The 23,403-nt window shown below is 40.3% G+C and overlaps 1 protein-coding gene across 1 annotated transcript in view; it reads left to right on the plus strand.

Moving 5' to 3' along the window:
• The window catches only part of UST (uronyl 2-sulfotransferase), a 172,676-nt gene that overhangs the window by 81,606 nt on the left and 67,667 nt on the right, over positions 1-23,403 (plus strand). Inside the window, 2 exon segments of the mRNA XM_050893787.1 lie at positions 1,444-1,599; positions 9,710-9,789. Coding sequence (XP_050749744.1) covers positions 1,444-1,599; positions 9,710-9,789 — 236 coding nt within the window.

Consider the following 23,403-nt stretch of genomic DNA (forward strand, 5'->3'; position numbering starts at 1 on the left):
AGCAAAATGCCCGTATGTTCCCTTTATATGTAAGGGAATCCAGATTTTTCCTTTTATTTTTTTTATTTTTTTTCCCTAGTTTGCAGTCCTCTTTGAAAGTAATCTGAAGGATTTCCTGAGGAATCATTTTGCTTCCCTAATGAAGATCTATTAGCTGTTCAAATACCATGAGAAGTGCCAGAAGCCCATATGCCTCATCTGACTGCTTTTATGTTAGAAATCCTTCTGCTGGGAGAACGTGATTGCATCAACAGCAGAAGTAACTATAAGTTGATACACACCATCACTTTGGCACGTGAGCTGTTCCTTGCGCTGAACACATCGCCTGGAACCCAGGTGCAGGCCTCGTGTCGGGAAACATTTTGTGCCATCATCTTAATGGAAAAATGAGCTTTCCATAAGTGAGTGCTGTATATGCACTGCTGTGGATGAAACTGTGAGCTCCTGACTATGTTAGCCAATTTAAAAGGCTTGAAAACAGTTGCTTCTTGGCCTGTATTATCAGATGTTGCTGCTATATGCTATAGACCAAATACTTGTCTAGTGCGATAGTGTGACTTCAGAATGCCTTTTACTGAAAGAATAGCCCATGGACATCGTCCAGGAGCAAAACAAGGCTGCATCCAATGTACTTCAAGACAGTGAATTACTACTTGCTTGTTCTGGTTTCCCAGGGAGGAGAGCATGGTGCAAGAGTTAGCATGGGCTGGAGACCATTCCCAGTGGGCAGGTTGGATGTGGCTGTTCTGTTTTGAGGTTTAGTGAACATTACCTGTACAGAGGTGATCAGACTGTGCCAGTTGGCCTCCAGGCCACCTGTGGCCCCAGCGTTGTTTATTCCGCAAGTAGATACCTAGCCACTGGCATGATTTGTTCTCTGAGTGTCTTTGGAAGATTCATGTTTATATTTGAAATGGAAACAGTTGATTAATTTTAGCTCTATACAACTGGTGGTTGTTTGGGGTTTTTTCTTTTTAAGCTGAAGTTTTGCAATTCGAGCATTCCTCTTGCATTATGTCAACTTCACTTTGAGTTGCCAAACTGTAGTGCAAATTCACTCCTCTTCATTCTTTGTATGGGAGGCGATCAACTAAAGCTGACTATTTGCATTGAGGTTACAAGCAGCAAGCTTAAGCCCATCATCATCTTCACTAGAAGATACCAGCAGTAGCTTAGTGTTTCTGGAGTAGCTACCAATCTGCACTATTACATTAAACTGGATCATGAGGGGGAAATCTCAGCTTGCCACCTCCTGAGCCATGTGTTTCTATTCTAAAGAGCTTCTAGCTTGCTGGTGGAAGTGAATGCTTCTGACCTGGGCAGGGCCCTAGAAACTCTCCTGTACATATCTGTTGGCTTACAGTCAAAACATGCTGTGATTCAGAGGTACACAGAAACAAAAATACCAATATACTGACTCAATTTTTTTCAATCTTTATTTAGGTACTTCCTTTCCCCAGCCAGGTGGTCTACAACAGAGTTGGAAAGTGTGGGAGTCGAACTGTGGTTTTGCTTTTGAGAATTTTATCAGAGAAACATGGATTCAACCTAGTTACATCTGACATCCATAACAAAACAAGACTGACCAAAAATGAACAGGTAAGTTACTCCTGCTCATTTTAGATCCTGTTTTCTTATTAGGTTTGTGAAACTGAGAAACAAAGGCATATGCTAGTAGAAATCGTATTGAAAAGGTGTACTGCTACTTTGACCTGAGTAATCAGCTAGAATTCATCATCCTCTAAGTGGCTTCAGTTGATAGGAGAAATGGATGGTAGAGCCAAGAGCAACAGGATATGGAAGCTAACCAGAAAAACTAACTTCCAGTGAGCCAGCTCTTGAATTTAGTCAGCATAGCAGTCCAGCAGCGAGGCAAGAAGCGTTAGTACAAGTGAAGTTAGGTGCTAACAGCTTCTGGGACCTGTATTAATGTATCTGCAGGGCACAGCCATTTATCATATAAGCAGGCCAGCTTATTCAAACCTAGCTTGGGTCTCCTTAAGCAGAGCAGGAGTAAATAATAGCCAACAGGGGGTTTTTTGCTCACTTTCTTAATTCACTTCTAGTAATGACTTGCTTCAAAAAGCCATGCTAATCCATGTTGCTGTAATCTGACACACCTTTGATCCTATCTCAGCCTCTCACTCATCTGCCTTTTTCATGTTATCGCACAACCCTCGCTAAAGCAAGTAAAAATACCACATGAAACCTCTTTACCCAGACACCCCTTTTCATGTTCCCTTAAAGTCGTAGAGGGCATTATTTTTGCAGCTTTGATCCCACAAAAGATCCAGTTATTTAAATTCCCTTGTATTTAGGGTAACCATGTGCCCTCTGTGAGTATCACTGCCATCAGTAGGTATTGATGCAAGTAATACAAAAAAACTCAGACTCCAAAGTGTACAGATGTAGTCAGATGCCGTACACAAAACTTGCACACATTGCCCACAGCTGCTATTTTGATCTGCTGATCAGGTGAATGCTGCAATAACTGCCTGCGTCACTCCTAGGAATAGCAGCCTGCAAACCACAAAAGGATGTATGCGATGATCAAAATACAGACATGGGCCTGCCAATGGCATTGTGCTGTGATTGGGGGTGATTTATTTGTAGCCTGCTTATAAGCATAAGTTTGTTATTTTAGATACAGCAGTTCATTCCAACTGCTGTGGATATTGCTCCTGCAGGTCCCACCTTCCTCCCTTCCAAGGTGGCCATCAGGGTCCCACTGGCAGCTGGCTCACCTCACCCCACACGGTGCTCAAATTCAGCCCAAGGCAGGGACCAGCTGGCCAGGGCTGCCATGCCAGCCCAAAGGCTTCTGTGCACGGCTGGGTGTGACACCCCAGTGAAAGGCTGTGGGGGGAAGACGGTGTCCCTCACTGCCCCCGCCTGTGGCCGAGGGAAGGGGCAGAGCCCTGGGCTGCAGCTATTGCTACATATCCCATATCCCTCTGTATATCCCACCGGCAGAACCACGGAGCCTGGGGAGTTCGCAAAATGGTCCTATCAGGTCAAGGTCAAACTATCCTGTGCTACGGAGCCTGCCTGGTTAGTTTTTCTGCTTAACTGTTGGATATGGGATAGGGGATTTCTGTGGGTATGACTGCTTTTGTGTTTCGGGTTGTTTGGGTTTTGTTTTGACTATGTCCTTCATTGAGTTTCATTGCTGATTGGAAGATGCATCATAAAACCTAAAAACCTTTTGGGTATTAACAATCACCAGCTTTCACCCTCATCATCTACTTCATTTCAGTTCTGTTCTGCCTTTCTCTGCTAGGTGGATTGTCCTTTGTTAAACATGATACAAGATCACATCTCAACAGTCTTCTGTGCTTTAGTCCAGCATGCGGAGATTCCAGAGAGGCCCAGACTTACTTTTGATGCAACCAATACACTGACAGAGGATAAACATCTGCATTACTTTTTGCACTCCAGAAGCTGTTAGGTTACTAGACAGCAAATGTGCTGGAACCCAGATGGTGCTGGATGTATTGCTACAGAGCTGATGATTTACTCTATAGATTGCCCTACTATAACTTGAGTCTCTTTATTTTAATTTATGGCTAATTTACATAGTTACAATAGGTTCATAATTTAATGAGTACTTTTGCTGAAAAGTGCCTTTGATCACCAGGAAACATGCCCGGAGACAGTAACTGTTCTGTTGTTCAGGGTATTTTTAGTTGTCTTCTGATTTTTTATGAGGAGAATATGAAACAATAAATTATTTCTCCCACCTTTAATGTGGTGTACATAAGGGGAAGTTAAGAGAATGGATGGTCTCAGGCTCCAGGCGTTGGAACAAGAGAAAAGAGAGCTGGGCTGGGCTGTAAGCTCCCAGCTTGAGCATGGGCTTCTCGCTCAAGATGATACGTCTCTCTTCCTTCTGTCATTTGTCTGCCCTGTGTTTGGTTAAAGCCCTGATCCAGCCAAGACACTTCTGTAAATATTTAGCTTATGCAGTCTGCTGTTGTTAAATAAAGTTAAGCACGTAGGTGTTCTTGATGACTGCGGGGATTGCACTTAACTGGAATCCATATTCTCATTGCCTTTTCCAGTCTCCTTCCTACTAAGAAATTCTCCCAAACTATGTCTGCCTGCCAGCAATTGGAAGTGCAGCCTTTGAACATCTGTGGGCATAAGGGAGTGAGTTCTGGAAACAGATGAGTTAATCTGTGCCTTACCATTTGCTATAATGTTTCCAAGTAAATTAAATACAGAAAATAATATGTAGTATTCATGTATACAAAATCAATCTAATTGATGTGGCTTTTAAATGACACACGAATGAAGGAATTCTTCCCCTTCCCTGACTTCCTCCCCCACCCCCATTTTTTTGCATTTGGAGAAGTAAGAATGAGTATGCTTATAGATATACAAATACCAATCACATACGGGAGTAATTGATAGTTTATCCTCATATCGTTTCCTTCTACCACCCATCCTTATGGCTGTGCAGACAGCTTTATATATAATTCGAGTTTAACACACTAAAAATCCATCACTAATTTTTCTTAAATGCTTTTAAAGACAGAAAATTGGTCATAGTAGCTTGGGGAGCTGAAGAAATTCTTGAAACCATTCCAAATTTTTGAGAGCTGAAAATGAAGATCTGGTCTCATTCCTAGGAGTTGTGAGTTGTTTATGGAAATAAATACCAAGATGAAAGTGATATACCAATACCTGTAGATACTTGTGCCTCTTGGACCCTACATGCCTTCAGTAGAGACTGAAAACAGTAGAAGGTAAAGAACTCACAAGAAAGACAGATAGGGATTTTTTTTGCCCTATTTATATCAATGTTAGTGGAGACCATAGTGTGATCCAGCTGACCTCACTTGGAAAATCCCAGTTGTCTCACCATTTTTATACATTTTGACCTCGAATTCTCCCAGTGAAATACAGCAGCTTAAAAAAATGTAGTAACATTTTGGCTGTTGTTTGGGCAGGATTATTATCTGATTGCTTCTTTTTGTTCCCAGTAGAATTTACCTATTGCAAATCTCGAACCAAATGGGACTGCTGTGAGCAGTCAGCGTGGGGGGCTGGCTGTTTCCAGAAGAGAGAAAGAAGGTGTCCTCTCTCACAAGCCTGAGTTGAGTTTTTGTGCAGGAACAATGCTGTGGCTGGAGCAAAGCCATCCTCCACGTTTCTCCCCTTCCGGGGAGGGCCCCATCCAGTCTCTCTCAGAGTCATTTCGCTGTGCCATCTGCTGGATTGTTATTTACAATGCAGCAACAGTTGAGTACAAATACATGGATGATGCTGGGCCATTAAGGTTTGATTTCTTCAGTATGGCCAACTGAGATCCTACAGTGGTAGTGTAGGACAGTAGACTAAGGAAAAACCTTTCCCCTTGGAGTATTGCCTCTTGGTGTTCTTGCTCAGGTGGGCTTTAAGATTAAAAAATAGGTTGTGATTTATAGGATTGCCTCTTTTTGCGGATCTGGTCTTCTTTAAAGGTCCTGTTTAAAAGTCAGTGCAGAAAATGAATTTTGGAGAAAAATTTAGCATAAAAGCTTAAGCAAGGAGTCACACTGGTAGAAAGGTGTTATGCTAGGGAGCAAATCCGCATTTAGCCTAAAGGCTCTGTTTGAGGGGAGGGGTGGAATGACAGCAAATGTGTGTTGACCACACCACAGAGGTCTTTGCAACCGCTTGCTGTGGTTTAGCATCTCTGCAGACTCCTGCCGTGCGGTGTGCATGCTCCCCTTTCCTCAGGGAGCACAGCGCACCCAGTGCTTTTGGTTCGCTTTTGCCCAGCAGTCGAGCTGATGTGGCTGGGCCATGCTGTGGGCTCCACTGGTGGACGAGAGCACGTGGGCGTGGGGTGCCACCGCCTGCCTCTCCCCACACACTCTTTGTGTCCTGGCATTTCCCTCTCCCTGGATCCTTGTTTAGCAGCATTAACTCTCTGGTGCAACTTAGTTAATTTCAAAAGCAAATTACTATCTTTTTCAGCACTGTTTCACTGAAACAGCCTAACTCCCACAGGAGAGCTCGGGGCAGCAGCGAGAAAGAGGAATGGCTCTTTATGGGCCCTTATCCTAGTGTGCATGTACTCCGTTCAGGCTTCCTCCGGATATTTTTGCAGCTTCTCCCTCCAAACATGGATGTGTTCTGGTTCATCTCTCCCCTAACGGTGTGTGCCAGGGTAGTTTATCTTCTGCTCCTTGTGCCTTTTCATCTCTTCTCAAACTTAGGTTGGTTTAAGACCATCTCCTAGATCATCTGTGCTTGTAGGTATCTCTCTCTCCTTTGTCACTCCTTCCATCCAAAGGTACTTGCTTTCCTCAGCTCTTATCCTCTGCTGACTCTTCCTCTCTGTGGGTCCTCTACACTAATCATCTTGTAAAAAAAAAAAAAAAAAAAAAAAGAAGGCCCAGAAAACCCCAAAACAAACAAACAAAACCCAACCAACCAACCAACAACAACAAAAAAAACCACTGGAGACCTTACTCTACTGGGAGACATGGGAGGTTTTTGTTTTGGGTTGGTTTTTTTTTTTCTTTAACATCATCTTAAAAGGAGGGGCGGATCACTAGGTATTCCTGAGCAATACCTTTGGCTTGTTAGACTGAAATCAGTTCAGCACAGTGGGATCAGAGAGAGAGGCCCATGGGAAATATGGCCACAATTTGCATGTGGCTGTGAGCCATTACAGTTATTTATTTTTCCCTCCTGACATCTGTGTGTTGTTTCTGTTGAGCCTTGCTTACCCTTTTGGCAGGGTTTTTAAAAGAATGGTTTTTTGCTTGTTTGTTCATATGCACGTTGTAGCTTTATCCACATCTGCTTACAAGTCCAGTTGATCGTTAAGTGTCTAAATATGAAGGTACTTTAAATCAAAACAAAATTCTGTGTCTGCTTTGGAGTAAGCTATTATCATAGCTCAAGAGATGGAGTTTGTTAGCAAGAGATTAAACAAAAGCCAGGAGCCAGATGCTGTCCTGCTCTTTGTGCATCTTTCCAGACTGCCTTTGCTCCTGAGGCAGAAGTGCCTGTGCTAGTCCAGCAGCAGGTTGACACGACACTGACATCAGGTGAAGTGCAATGGGAAACACGGTGGTGGTGTGATGCGAATCCGCCTGGTGCTAGCAAATTGGTACCAGCCCCAGGGAGAGCTGAGGGGCAAGGGAGGCTTGCGTGGTACTTTGTAACACTCACATATACCCACACACATGTTATCTAGCGGTATTATATTAAAGCTGCCTGTCTTTTTAAACTCAGTGGGATTACTTTGTATGGGTATACTATCTTTACATCTCCATATTTATACTCTAATGATGGTTTTTCATTTATTCCAAGATGGAATTACAGTGGTGACCGTAGTGGCATGAATAGAGTTTTTATCCCATATCAATAACTTCCTTCTGCCATCTTCCTTCTTTCATTCATGCAGATAGAGTAACACAGGTAGAATGCCAATATAACATAAAGCTTCATACTGTTCTGAGAATTTCACTTCTCCTGTAACTTGTCTGGGTACAAACAAAAAAAGAAGCCAATTGAGACATCTGCCTCTAGAGTCTTCCCTTGTTTCATTCTGCAAGGTGAATGAATATAATTTTTTGGCAGAGCGAGTTACTAGTCCTAAAGAAATGTTGGCTTGTTTGGTTTGCTAGGAAAGCCTTTGTCTCTTCAGAGCATTAACAAACAATACTCAGTTACTTTATGCCAATTATTGCAAAGTTTCCTGGGCTTTCTAATTCTGGTCTGGGCAACCTCTGCTCTTCGGATCTATGAATTTCTTGCTCATAGCATTTATATTGTGCTGAAGGAGCTCTATAAAGACCTGTTTGTACTTGAATCAAACAGTCCAGAGTCCATATATGACTAACTAAAGTAGGGGGGCTATTCCCTTCCTGCCTCTTTATTTATTTATTTATCTATTTATTAAATCATGCATCTTCTCTCTGTTTTCTCTTGTTTCTCTTTTCCTTTCATATTGTCTTTCTTTTGGTGGTCTCCTCTTCTTTATGTTCCATTCCCTTGGGTTTACAACCTTTCTCAGATCTGGTATACCTTTATATACTAATACACCTTGATATACTTTCTGAGACCTAATGTGCCTTGATCTACAAGGTCTATACCTAATATGCCTTGATGTACTCGAGCTAGTTTGACAGGAGAAGGCCCATCCTGAGAAGACGTACAAACTGAAATGTTTGCTTCAGTGCTCATCGTATATGTATGTGTATAAAATCATTGAAGGCAGAGGAAATGTAGGGAAAACCATATTAGTGTGTGCACTTTTTTATTCGGTCCTAGAAGTTAAATGGCTATAGCTTGTGTCATCTGAAAGAAGAAGGCAGGTTATGTGTCCTAAGAAAAAACAGAGAATGAAAGATGGATGAGAAGCAGTAAAAAGTGACACACAGTGTAAAAACCATGGCAAAATATCATCGAAACTGGGAAATGGAAGGAAAATAATTGACAACTGCTGTCCCTTAAATGTGGTTTCATATTTGTTATGGTATGGACATCATTTTCCACCGTGCTCTTCAGACTTTTAGTGCAGTAACTCATCACATGCCAGTCAGTTTATCTTGACCACATAACAGGCTGGACCCCATGTTTTTCCTTATTTTGTCTATGTCAGCTATAGCATTCAAGTTTTAAGAAATAGATTTTTTTTTTTTAATTAATTTCTCCTTAATGGTGTTTAAATTTAGTACATGAGTTGATATGACTCAAACCAGAATGTTTGGTTCACCTTCTCTTATCTCTTTTTTTCCCCCCCCCCCAGTTTATGAATTTCTGTTACTTTCTGTATTACTTTGTACTACTCAGTTTGTAAAATCAATAAACCTATCATTTCAAATGCATTTGTGTTCAGTCTCCGTCATATAGCCTGCATTTGAGCACAGAACAGAAAATCTGAAAATAAATCTTGGGAAATTAATAGAAAGGAAGCAAAATTAACCAGGATGTCTCGACTCTCTAGCATGATGCTCCACTAGACACTTTCAGTTTCCCCTAGATCATAGCTAGAGCTCCGCTTAGACAACATAGATATTCATATCCATGGTGCACAGTCTTCAATAGATGCTGTTTACATTATTTTAATTATCTGAAAATTTAAATAATTTATTTAAAAAAAAAATTAAAATGGTGTGAATGTGCCTGAACTAGAACTTAGCATCATCTTTCTAAAAGTGCCCATTTAATTTGTACTCTTAATTTGCTGTAATAGTAAAAGGAATGCCAAGTGCTAATTTCTATATTTAAACAGGTGAATCAATCAATGTTTTGGCAATGTCGGCAATTTTTATTGTTATATGAAAATGGTCATTGGCTCAGCTCCCACTTTCTGTTACAGTTTCAGACATTTTACATTTTGGTATTCTGGTGAATAGAGCCACTGTCTTCAGAGCGCAGCTGCCACTTGCAAAGCGCTAGTGTAGATTCAGGTAGGGTTTAGATTTTTCCTTTAGTTTATGCCTTTCCTTAAAGTGATACCCACTTTTGGAAGTACGTAAGCTCCATGATAGCAAGATGGTGTCTGCAGCTTAACCTTTCTTGCTTAGGCATGAAATAGGAGTTGTGCTATCTTGATGACAGTGTTTGGGAGGGATAGTGGGGAAGGAGTTCTGGAGTAATTCAGTCTTGAAAATTACATCATTGTGTGTTGTTTGAGAGTTATATTTGTCTCAAAATGTGCATTGACGTAACATGGAAAATTTGATTTGTTAATTCTTTTTAGATGGAATTGATTAAAAACATAAGCACTGCTGAGCAACCCTATTTATTCACTAGACACGTTCATTTCCTCAATTTCTCAAGGTAAGGCATTTTTTCAGTTAAAAGTCTTTTTCATTGATTTCTATTAATTGTAATACATAGAACATTTTCCCTCCTTTTTTACATACAAACAATACAATGTACTTCCCCCCCCCCCTTTCTGGCACTGGAAGTCACATTCAGAAGTTGGGTTATGTTTTTTTCCGTGTTCTCTTTGCTACAGAATAGTTATGTACAGTATGTTTGTGAAAAGCCAGGGTGCTGTTGCATGCCTTTGCCTCTGAGATGATCTTGGTTTACAACATTTCCAGCCAGCATATATGAGATGGTAACTTGGGTCTTTAAACTGTGCACTCGTGTTTTAAAAGTGGCAGCACACTGCTGTGAATGTTTCATCTCTGTATAGCCAGATACCAATACAAGACTGAAAGCTCCACTGAGTTCATTAATTTTGTACCTGGAATGACTGTTCACCAGTTTAACCAATTTAATTTTGTTCTGACAAAATAGTCTCCATTCCACAGGATACAGAAGTATTTATAAACCATTCAAATGGATTATGCTCTGTATCATGGGAATGCAGTCCCTTCTGGCAGCTATTTAAAAGTATGCAGCAAGACTCGAGACATTTATAGCACAGAATGTGAAGAAAATTGAATTTGGATGAAACTTTTGAGGAATTTTTGGAAGGTCACAAATGAGTGATGCCAGTTAGCATTTAGCCAGGACACAGAGGTTAAAGCTGACTGCAGATGGTTATTGCCCAGGCTGTAAATTTAATTTGGAAATTATATTCAGGAACCTGTGCCAGGACTTGGACTCCTTGCATTTAGATAAAAAAATTTCTGTAGAAGTGTGAATTTTCTGCAGATCTTTGCAAGAGCTTGCCTAACTTCCCAGCATTTTGTTTACATGGTAATGTCAGTGCATGTCTTTTGAATGTATGGCTTCAGGCATGGGTAGACAGTGTAGTAAGAAATGATAAAATTGGAGGGGGGAGCTGTTGTTTAGTTTTGGTTTTTTTAGAAAATAAAATATTTTGAGCAATTAGAAATTCACTTGATATATCAGCTTAACTATGGGCATGATTTCGTTACATGAAAACAAGAAGAGGTAAATAAAACTCCGATCTTCTGTGTTCTCTATTCTGATTCCATGAGAGTTCCATTTGTAATGTATTATCTTTAAAGAATAAAACTCATTAGAATAGACTTCACATCTTTGGTAAATGATCTCTCCTCTCTGCTGAAATGCAAGATCAAACAAGTAGTCATGCCTGAGGGTCAAAGGGATGTTTCTTGATTAAACTGATTTTTCAGAGATGGTATGCAACATTAGGTATGTAAGAAAAAGATTAACATTGTTACCTCTTGCTCCTCCCAAGATCCCATTTTCTATACATACGGCACATCCTTGCCACATAGGTAACATGTTTCTTCTATAATGTATCCATGAGATGAAATCTCTCTACATTTTTCTTTCAATACAAATTTGTGAAAATATATAAAAATTATGTAAGATGTTTAAAAGTATTTGCAGCTTCCTTTTTCGCTGTTCCTTGCAAACCTGAAAAACATGTTTTTTGTTTTGAGAGGACACTTGGTTTAACTAGTAGCTGTAGAGTAGTGAAAAGGCTGATGAGTCTTTTAAATGAGACATCATTGAAGTGCATCAACATTGCATCAGCATTGGTTTAGCATTTCCTAGTGTTTTCTGATAAATTAAACATTTTTGAGAGTTTTAGTCTTTAGTTTTGAAATTTATTGGTAGTGTTACACCTAACAGTGAAGTAGCATGTTGAATATTTTCTCTGTTCCTTAATTCCAGGGTGGTTTTTTTTGAACTGATTTCATTAGGAACTGGAGTGTCAAGTATTGATTTTCCAGAAATTTCAAGAATATGATTTAAATACACATTATAAGTATTACAGTATTGTGAAAGTGTTTTAGTTTTGCTTGATTTTTTTAAACTACTCCTTTATAGACCATCTCTAGTGGATAGCTGAACTCAAATTGTCTATGGGATATGGTTCTTCCCGTTTGCCCCAGCTTTTCTGCCAGCTCAACGTAAAAGCCATGCAATACCCCAGAAACTAAAAGAATGAGGGTCAAAGTATCGATGTGATGTTTTCTGGCTGACAGCTGAAGACCTTAGACAGCAGCTTGCCGTGAGCAGCCAGTGCAGTGGGGAGCGGGACGGATGCGCAGGGACATGTAGGAGACAACCAACTCCTGACTGCAGGCTTAGAGCAGCTTCAGAGCCATGAAAGCTCAAAGTTCAGCTTGAAGATTGAAGAACCCTACTTTGGTGAAACCCCTTGCTCCTTCCCAAGGAAGGGGATGAGGCTTTCTACATGCCATTGTAGCAGAGCTGTTAGTGGAAATCATGAATTTTTGCAGGGGCAGCCATTCTGGGCATTAGTCCAGTGACCAAACTCACTTCTCTTGTTTGGCATTTTATACCTTTGAAAGCAAGCTTTTGTTTGCAGGAAGGGATAAGGAATGCTTTATTCTCTTTCCTTCTGTGTGTATCGAGCTGGCAGACAGGTAGGAGATAGAAGGCATGTTATCTTTGCTACGCTTTTGGTCAGCTTGAAGGTCACTGTTGGGACAAAAGGAGTCTCTTCCACTTGCCTTGCACTTCTCTGCTTGAGTGCTTTCAAGATCTGTAGGGATTGCATTAAGCCGTTTGGAGCGTATCACCAAGGTACTAGAGAAGCAGAGAAAATGTAAGCAGAGGCGTGCAAAACAGGAGCCTGCTTTGCTTTCACTTATTGGTGCTTTTCAGCTGCCCAAACAGTAGTAAGAAAAATAAATTTGATTTTTGTTTAACATCACTGATGTGAATAGCAGCAATGACAAATCACTTTGGATTTCCCTCCTTTGCACCCTGCACCTGCTTATAAACCTGTCAGCACTTAAAGCTCTCTGATTATTCAGAAAAGCATCATGGCATTTACTTATGATTGTTTCCAACTGGAAAGAAAAGGGACTATATCTTCTTTCCAGAAAAAATCTCTAGTGGAAGTGAGCTAAGCCTTCAGTGGTAAATTTGAGCACATGCATGTTTCTGAGGCACCATTAGTTTTGCTGAAGGAAGTTCTAAAAACTTGAAAATCTCATCCTGACCTGAAAGCTTGCCAGGGCCGTTTGCCCCTCGTTTTTGAACAGTGGTTTAAGAGTGCCTGCTGGTTCGGCTGAGTAAACGTATCCTTGTTTACTCTCCTACGTCTTTATCTTTTAGTTAGTACTATCTTTTCTCAATCCAAAGTAGTGCAAAGAGGCAGACAAAAAGACAAATCTTAAAAGGATGCATTAAAGCAAGTCTTAATGTGAATTTTTACAGACATAAATCTAATTAATTGCAGCTTCAAACAGAAGATAAAAAACTAAGTTTCTTGCTCTTCTTTGATGTGAGTGAATTTCTGCATAGCACTTGTCACAGGAAAAGCTTTTATTCCCAGTGGTTTGCAGCTTCTGTTCCCAGTCTCTCCAGTGCAGCTAAGGCTAGCTTTAGGAGACAACCCAGTGCCTCGGGAGGGTGGCTGCTCCATCCAGTCCATTTTGGTACCATTTCTTTTGGGGAAGGTGGTGCTGTTTATTGAATTCTCCTTTACTTGTGATTCCTGGGTGAGGCTTTTCATTATGGCTCTGTGGTCATCGTCCTGCTCGTTTCATCCTAAATGCTGGACTGACCTCTCCATACCTGGCTTTCTTCTAATAACCCTACTTGGAAATGTTCTTACACACAGAGGTAAACTTTTAGGTGCTTTTTGGTTTCGTACTGGCTGTTGCTACTGGGGCTAGCCTAGCATGGGATTTTCTTGCTCTTGATTGGAAAAAGAGTGTATTCCTCAGAAGTCTTCCATGAAAGCATCCAGGCTGCATTTGAAGGCATCGTGTTACGCCACCTCTGCCACTTCCTTGGGCACTTCGTTCCAGTTGTCTGTCAGCTTTACTGTCAAATTATTGTGGCTAATTTCTAATGTGAATTTCTCTGGCTTTTGCTCCTTATTGACTGAAATGCTTTTTTTGTTCCCTGATGTTTCTCCCCGTGCATCTATCTGCCACTGCTGTCTCCAAACACCTTTCACTCTTCCTTTTGATCACAGGTACTCTCAAACCTCTTGCCAGCAGGTGCTTTCCTCATCCATTTAATAACTCTGTGACTCTTCTCTGAAACTTCTCCAGTAGTTCCGTAGTCTTTATTAAGTGTACGCATCAAAACTGTACTCTGGACCTGTATCAGCTTCACTAATGCTGTATGTTGTAGAAAAAAAACCTCTGTGCAGTCACCATGCTTACACCTTCTAAAGCTACAGTTGCGCCAGAGCAATCTGGGCTTTCAGGGGGAGTTGTTTTTCCAGTGTTTTTCCTAGATCCTTTCCTAGTCACTGTTTACCAGGCTGCCATTTCCCATTCTGTAGAAATGGCCTTCATTCCTTATTCTTAAATGTGTTAACCAAGGGGAAAAAAGCATGAAGCATGCAGAATTACTAGCTGCTGTCCTACTGCAGTGGATGTTGTGAGGCAGAAAATTCTTAGAATAAAAAAAAAAAAAAGAAAAAAAAAAAAGATGATCTCCCTTGATATTTATGTGTACTCTCAGAATGCTGAGATCTGTTGGCCTATGTTAAAAAAAACCACAAGAAAAAATAAAGAACTTTTTTTCTCATGTGCCCAAGGAGCTCTAGAAGTTGCCAGTCATAATCTGTGCTGTGGTCTGCAGTGCACGGGACAGAGGCACCCACGTCCACTTGTGCGGAACTCAGGAATTCAGGAGGTTTGCCTCCGCACAGGGATGTGCGCCCGAAAAGGGCACGTTGCAGGACCAGGATGACAGCTGTCACTTATCTTTGTCATATTCCAATTCCTTTTCAAAGTCAATGCTACATGTATTTAAAAAGAATTGTCAGAGCCATTAAATTAGTAAAAATACTGATTTTTTTTTTTCTTTTCCTGAGTTCAAGTTTGCATACTAATGTTGCTGAGAAAAGCATCCAAAATGTTAATCAGAAGCAAATACTAAAGAATGTCTCTAAGCAAGTAAAGGTTTATATGCTGATACATTTGCTGAGATTGTAGGTGTTATTGGTAGATCCAAGCAGTACAGTATTAGAGTACAGAAGCTGTGAAGAACTAGAATAACCTGCAGAGAGACAAAAAGCTATTTCAGGATAGCTACAGGTTGTTCGCTGTGCTTTATCATAAATACCGCTTGTCATCTATTTATTTAGCCTGAGAAGAAATGAAGCCGGAAGAAGCTTCAAGTTTGTGGAAAAGCCCCACTTGACCTCTTAGTAATCTTCTGCTGAATTAAGTAACTGTAACAGTCTTTGGGCAGCTACTCAAGATGCTTGGCGTGTGCTCCAAGTGTCACAGATTTCAGAGAAGCAGAAAGAACATTTGCAGGAACACACAGGGGGTGGTGAGGCCACGGTTTTGGGTCAGGATGAGTCAGGGATGGGAGAATTGCGCAACTCCCATTTTGGACACAGGAAGGCAGCTTTCCTCCCTCCGACACCAACTGTTATCTTCCGAGCACGCACGTACGGACCCCGGTTCGGGCAGAGCAGGAAGCTTGGCCTCTCCCTCCTGTCTCGGGGTAAATGAACATTTCAGGGTAATGTGTAAAAACCTGAAGACGTGCCTCTGTCAGTGACTGGTAGGTGACTTTTGCTTGTTTAAAGGCTGGCTGGTTAGGTCAGGGTAAAGTCATAGGAGGGAGAAGCATTAAAAAGACCACCCAGAGAGAGAAACAGGCTTTTTCATGTCTCACTGGAGCCATGTATTCTTTACTTTCTGCAGTAGTTGTAGGCCACTGGGGAATGATCTCCTTTAAAATTTCCTATGATGTGGTAAGGAGATGCAGAGATAAAGCATGGACTCAGTTTAATCTTACATTTTAATTAGCCCTTACAGTTCAGTTCAGTATGTCTTACTTGTTCAAAGCCAGGATGAATTTATCACCCAGCATTAGTATGTGAGGAGTCATCCTTTCTGCGCTGTCGGGCTGCTGCCCTCTTCTTCCTTTCAGCTGCCGTTTAAAATCTGTGGCGTGTATTTAGCATATGTGTGGATGTGCTCGAGGGGAGGGGACACCACTTTCCTTTTAGCATAATTTTCTAAGGAAATAAGACTCATACAACAGTTCCAGCTGTTCTGCATGTCTTCCAGTTTCCCCCCACGCCTCATTCCTAAATAATTTCTGAACTCACTGGCCAGTTTCAGACCAAATTTGGAAGGCCAGTAGAAGACTCAGAGACAACCACGCTGCTGCAGGTACATCTGCTGAAGGGAAGGCCAAGCAAAACAGCGCTGCTGGGCCACAGCCAGCAGCCACCTCCCTGTGCCCTGCTTGGATGCCAGCCCAGCTCTGCTGTGTCCCTCTTGCTTGGTGCATGAGGGGTGTGGGGGGACAGGTTTTGAGGAGAGAAACGTCTGTTGGGTCTTCTGCTTAGGAAGGTACTTGCCTTTAGTACCTGGAATCAACATAAGAAATGTTTCTGGATTTCTGTTATTCATTAACAGAGTTAATGTGTAAAGTTGTTGTTTTTCTTGAAAAAGTCTTTTTTGGTAGACAGTCTGTATGAGCATTACTGATAGTTGTTTTTTTTTTTTTTTTAAATATTACTTTTTTGAACAGACACAATGGCCAACACTAACTAATAAAAATGAGTAAATCAGGCTGCTGTAGCGGCAGACAGTGTCACATGCAGCAGTGCCGATCAGTTTGGACACTTTCCTTCAACTCTGACCTGAATTCTGAATTACAGGTAGCAGTAAATCACATGCTGTATGAAGGCAGAGATAGACAAAGAGATTCAGTCTGGATAAGCCCCAAACTAGACTTAGTTTCTGAATATTTTTCAGGGTTTTTTGTTATTCATCAGTTTTGTGTTGTTTCTCATGCAGAAGCAGCTCTAAAAATTGCAGTTTAACACAGCAATTTGACATTACAGCATTCCCTGTTCTTGGGCTCTGTAAAATATGTCCGTAGCCAACAAACAAAAAGGCGGTAAATCTTGAAGAATTAATGTGACTACGTCATGTGAATAAGCTGCATGTTTGAAAGCAGGAGCACACTCTGTGCTGACATCGTGGTGGTTGAAAGCCTTGCATGTTAGCTTGTTGATCGTTTGTAAGGGTTGGATGATACATTTACAGTTTTTTATGGCAAATAAATATCTTGCTTTGCCATGAGTTAACCTATGTACATGTCTTTGGTCCATTGATTTGGAAATAGAATTTCACTTTTAAATTTTTTTTATAGACTGGTAAGAGGTCAGTAAAACCAGGGTGATTCTGTGATGCTGTTTTCATTGACTTAAAACAGAGTCATGGGATATTTGTCACAACACTCAGATTTATTAATAAACTTGAGGATTCTTGTTTCTCCCTTTCTCTGGAATAAGTAATACCACACAGAGCATTTGCAGAACGTGGCTATTACGTGTTTCAACCGTGCTCCAATAGCTTTTGAAAATAGTGTGCTGGGCAAATGCGTGGAGCTGGCATAACAAGATGCTGAATGTCCGTGACCTTTGCTTTGAATGCAAACTCAGGTATACTTTGTATGAACGGCAGTAGTTCAGTCAGCTGTCACTGACTCTGTACAGCTCAGCTGTGGGAGGGATTGGGCTCTTTGAATGCCTCCTTGAATCAACATCTTGAAACAATGATTGCAGCCTAAGATTATCTGTTAAAGTAGTTTCATGTTGTGGATTTTTTCTCCTTTAAAAAAAACCCATACACACCTAGGAAATGTCATTAAAAATATGGTAACAAAAAAATTATTACCCTCTGGGTAAGCTCTTAAAAGTAGGGAAATGTCAGCTAAACTTATGTGCACGGCCTTAACACTGTGTCTTTATGTGTGTTCGTTATAATCTATACTTTTTGCTAACACATCATGAAACACTTTCTACCGTCATGTGAGGTCTGCCTTGTAAAGTACACATTTCATGAATGGCCACATGGTGCTGTAATCCCTCCTACATCTTTTTTCCTTTTTTATACTACATTTTTTTAATGATGTGAGTGTGTAATGATGTTTTTTAACTGTGACTTGATGGAAGGCTAAGCACAAATCTAACGTGCAGTTTGACCTTTGTATGGTCTAAGTGGTTTCTTCGGGTTTATTTTTTTAAACAACATTGCTCTATGGTGAGTTTTTCTACAGGTTTTAAGATTATCTGATTTAAAATTTATTTCCCTAGATTTCCTGTGTTCTTTGCATAATAGACTTTTTAGCTTTCATTCAGCTGGTAATACGATATTCTCAGAATGGAGATGGTTGCTTGAAATTTAGTTACTGAAGGTGGGATCAGGCATAACACCTAAATTATCCTTTTTTTACTGTTGTTTGGTTTCTGTGCTCACATTCACAGTGTAGATTATATTACCAGTTCGGGAGTAACTTAATTTAAGAAAGATGTTGATTACTCTGAAAGAGTCCAAAATAGAATAAAGAGAATGATCAGACATATAAATAATTGACCTGTGAGGAAAGATTGAAAGGGCAGAGAAAGAAAGAAAAATAGAGAAGCCTGGGAAAGAGGGGACTGCGATAACACTTTTGAATTTTATATTTAAAAGGTTCTGCAGAGATAAAGGGACTATACGGTTCTTTATGAGTAATGATAGCAGAAGTGGTGGTCTTAAATTGCATCGACAGAGTTCTAGATCAGACATTTAGGAAAAAGCATGAACAACAAGGGCAGCGAAGCAACAGAATCGACTGTACTTGAGGATTTTGGAGCTGGTAGTGGCAATTATAGAGCTGATCCTGCCTTCAGGCAAAAAGATGAATTGTGGCAGTCCCAAGTAATTTCTAGTCTTTCTCACCCTTGTGTAGTGCATGGTACAGACTATTTAGGTTTGAACCTAAAACCTTCATCTTGCAGGAAGGAAATTTAAGTCTTGATTCAAAATCACCAATACTGGAGAATCTGCTGCCCTTGGTAAATTCTTCCAATACTGAATTGTTCTCTCAGATTGTAAATTGTGAGTTATTTTTCCTCTTAATTTTTCTGAGAAATCAAATTGACTCCTTTTCCTTGGATCTCAGAGTACATTTGCCCACTATGTAAAGACTCCTTTTATCAAATTTTTCCTCTATGTAAGCTTTTGTATGTAATTTCTTACATGCCGTGGCGCAGTCACTTCTCAGCCTTCTCTGTATTTTTTTCCCATCTCCTTTTCAAGCTGAAGGTTTTCAGTTTCTTGACATTTTTCAATTGCAAGACATTTTTTTTTTCATCCTTCTTGTGACTCTGTAGTGAACTTTGTGCATGCTTTGCTTAAAATGGACTCTGTTAGTGGTCATGTCAGTGACCAGCTGTGGCATGTCTTTGCTCCTCTCTGCTCCTGCTTCTCAGAAAAAGAGAAACTAGGATTATTCTGGCCTGTAAGGTCTCACACACTGCTGATAATCTGTGGAGGCATGCAAGTCCTTGCCAGAACTGCTTCTTCCCTGTGAGTGTCCTCTGCTTCTGGTTCTAGATGCTTTGGGTTTCATTTGCCCGTACTACAGCGCATGATGTTTGCTTATGTCTTGCCCTGTGGCTCAAATGGCTCTTTATCAGCAAACCGCTCCCTTCATTATTCTCTCCTTTTGCAACTTTATCTGAAAATGTTATCAGTAGTTTTGCACTTATCTTCTGAATCACGGATTATCATGTTAAACTGTGTAGATTCAAAGCTCCCTCTGTTTGATGGTGATTACACAGAATTTCACATCTGGGTCAGGGCAGCCATGTTTTCAATTTCAGTTACATTGATTTTTATATTCTGTACATTGTATACACGATATATACCACCAAGTTACAGTGATTTTTTTTATTATACCCAATTTACTGTATTTCAGTTTCCATATGGACATTCCTAGCATTATCTGGAGTAGCTTCCTGTGACAGCCATTTCCACAGGACAGCTGGAATCACCAATGACAGTCTTGATAAATGTATTCATATGAGAAGTTGAATATGCAGTGCCAAGCGCATTGCAACATCCTTTGCATTATAACCTTCCTAAGAAGTCAAGCCCCAAGATTTTATGTGAACATAACTATCTCAGCCAAATCTGTGGTCTCATCCAATTTTGAAGATGTATCTTTTCTACACACCACGTTTGTTGATTTAATACTTTCCAAAGAGCTGTATCAACTGTTCTACTATTTGCTGGAAATTTATTGTAATAATTTGTAATTAGTTTTTCTGTTCCTCTATATAATGTGTGACATTTGCATCTCTGAATGATAATGAAATGTTAATCAGAGGTACAGAGAGATCCTGAGCCAGACCTTTGGAAAGTCTTGAATACAAGGTATCTGGAATTAAGTGATTTTAAATAATGCAGAGTTTGACTATAGCTGCTTAGTGTTTTGTGGAGAATTAGTGTTTTCTCTCTTACTTGTTTCCAGATGTAACTTTGCATTACATAAATGAAAACACAGTTAGTATTTCCGTCTCAGGTGTTGCCTTTACTTGAGTTGGGGATTCTGTACAGACCCAGGCAGGATTTGTATCAGTGTTGGTGCTGTTCATTATGAATTTATATATTAAACTACTTTGATATCCTCAGCATAATGAAAGGCATAGGAAAAAAACCTTATTGTTTAGCATGCATGAATGTAAAAGACTGAGAAAAATACAATATAAAATATTCTGGGAGATTTGCAGGATAGTGAAATAGAGAAATATAAGGCTTTATAGTGTAATTTTTTAGCCATTCGCTGGTCTGAGGCAGTTTACTAAGCAATTCCCAGAGGACTCAGTTGTGATTTTTACAGTGACATTACCCAGACACATCACTTAAGAAGCTGAAATTTCTACTATTGAAATCACAGCTCCAGAAAGGGTAATTAATGAGTGGAGTGTTGCCAGTTTGCACTATTTTACTGTTAACCTTGAACCACTGGGCACTTTGGATCCCCAGACACACCTCCCATTCAAGGCCAGGCCAGCCAAGGATGCAGTTTTGAAACAAAAAGATTTATCTCAACTCACTTTCCTTTTTTCCCTCCTAATTCCAAAGAAAAGCTTGAAAACATGAGCACAGCGTAGGGTGAAGGCACAAAAGCTGGAAGCGAGGCACTACAGACAAAAGCAAGAAGATAAACTTTGGAGGCTGGCAAGACCATATAGTCCCAGGCAGGCAGTACCTCAGCCCACTCCTCTGGGAATCTTTGCAGCTCGTCCTTGAGGAGGGTCACTGGAACACCCAGAGGTGCCTGGTGCCTTGTGTGCAGAATAGGGTTGCTTTGTCACAAGTGCATGCTAATACAAGATGTTATAGTAACTTTTCATTTCAAGATACCTTTTTCAGAAGATAGATTTTGATGTAACTGCGTCTTATTTAAGTCCTAAAAAGGTGAAAGTAGTACCTTAGTGCTTTTACGTGACCTCCCCGTGAAGCTGTGCTGCAGAGCAGGTAATGGAGCTGCGACATAATTGATGAGTAAAGCTTGCTGGGCAATTGTGCTCTCGGCATGTGATTCTCAGTTGTATGAAGCTGTAAAAGGAGACTGCTTCCTTTCTAAGGACACAATACGACTGTCACTATTAATATTAGGTGACTGTCAGTTCTTGTTTGCTTCTGTTATATTGAATTTCTAGCAACGAACTCATTTGTTTAAGGGGAGACGTTTTACATTAAAAGAGTAAGAGGAAGCCAGCATTCTTATAGAGAATAGGTTGGGAGTCTTCCTCAAGGAGTGTGGTTTGCCTGCAGGGATAAAGAAGCCTACTTCTGCTTGTGCAAAGAGTTTTGTGCTGAACAGAAATGCAGCAGCCTCCTGAAGTGAAGTGAAATGAAAAATAATAGAGACTGAGACATCCTCCATTTTAAAGCCAAGCAAATCACTTTGGTTGAATTTTTTAAATTCTTTTTTTTTTTAAACTTATAAGGGATTTGTAAATGGTTTTGAACAAAGATTTTGCTCATGTAAATAATAAAATTGGAATTCATCAGAGACATTTTTCTAAGGGGCGGACTTGCAACATCTGGCTTGTCAGGCTTTTTTTTTTTCACTTTTATTAAAAAAGGGATGGGGGAATGTATTATTAATGAACGTAAGTATCATTGATTGAAGCTTGCAAATATTCTAGTTATTTTGATGAGGAATCCAAAAATATTCCTGTCACAACAGAGCAGTTAAAACTAATGGGATTTAATAGTATATACTAAATAAATCAGGAGAAGTTAAGTACAGGAAGAGCACTGCAGAGGATCGGTGTATACATTTTCAGTGCTCCGCTGGAGTAGTGGTGTCCTCGCCCACTCTACCCAGTTGCGGCAAAGTGCTGCTGGGCGTGAGAATGATCAGGTACCTTTATCATGCAGGATCCAATCTTGATCCCGCTCAGAGAAGGTAAGCCTTCTGCTCAGGCCTAGAAAAATGTGATTGTATCCCTTTTTGAATCCTTCACGATAGGTATTTGAGTATAAATAAGGTGACATAATGTATAATGAGAGCACAATATGTTATTGTTTGCAAGAGCACTTTCATGTGAGTGGTGTTAATTTGAAAAGTTTCACTCTGGAGAGCTAAGTAATATTTAATATGTTGTGATTGATAGGTACCTAAAAATATGCAGAACATACTTGAACAAATGGAGCATTGATTTGCCCTTTTTTTTTCTCTAGTAGCTTAAGGTTATTGATTTTTTTAACCAATAGGATTTTTTATGCCATGCGAGTGCTGCTTAGCTTCAATGAAAGAGTCTCAGTACAGTCCACAGAAACAAATGGTTGGAATATGAAGTATTATAAACTATTTTTTTTTAAAAATGCAGATTTGAATAAGAGCCAGAACAGACTTAATTTTTCTAAAAATTCCCTGCTTGTTGCCTGGTGGAGGAACTGCAGCTGGGTGTATACCAGGCTGGTTATGGTGTGCAGAAAATCAGAAATTCAAGCTGTCCTGTGGGGGGGCACAGTCTCCATTTCAGAAATGCGAAGTTCCTCTGTAGCTGTTTGTGAAAGAGTGGCGTCCTATCTCAGGTGTCCTCTTGGGACAGATGAGCTTGCATGTGCCTCTTCTCTCAGAGCTCTTGGTACTGAATTTACAGTTCATGTGTTCAGGGACATGACCATACCAGCAAAAGGATGGGCTCTGACACTTCGGTGGGTTGGTTATGCAATCTGACCCCGCCTTTTACTTTAGAAAAGACAGTATGTGTTGAATATTTGTATCTAGACAACTAATAGCTGCCTGCATGTGATTTTTCTCTCTTCTGAGGAACATTTAGGCTTAGCATCCTCTACAAAACCCGGGGCAGGATATCCCTGCTCTCTTGCTTCTCTGAATCTTGTAATCTTTCTGTCTCTGTCTTATGACAACTTGCTGCTGTCATCACTTCTTACTGTCTTCATTGCTTCCCCTTTCCTTTGCTCTTCTCCACTCTCTTCTGTCTTTAGATCATTGCTGTTCTGCATCAAGCAGCAGGAAGATAATGTGTTCAGTAATTTAGATGCGACCTATTCTTGCCAGCCATTTCACTTGAAAAATTTAGTTTTCATGGCTACCAGCCATGGCATTCACCAGCAGCTTTCTATTTGAATAAATATTGTCAAAGCTTTATGCCCTCATTGTACTATGGTATTTGCAGGAATGCCTTTTTTTAATGTAGGTTTTATTTCTGTATAAAGACAA

Source organism: Gymnogyps californianus, chromosome 3 (assembly GCF_018139145.2).
Source record: "Gymnogyps californianus isolate 813 chromosome 3, ASM1813914v2, whole genome shotgun sequence".
NCBI lineage: Eukaryota > Metazoa > Chordata > Aves > Accipitriformes > Cathartidae > Gymnogyps > Gymnogyps californianus.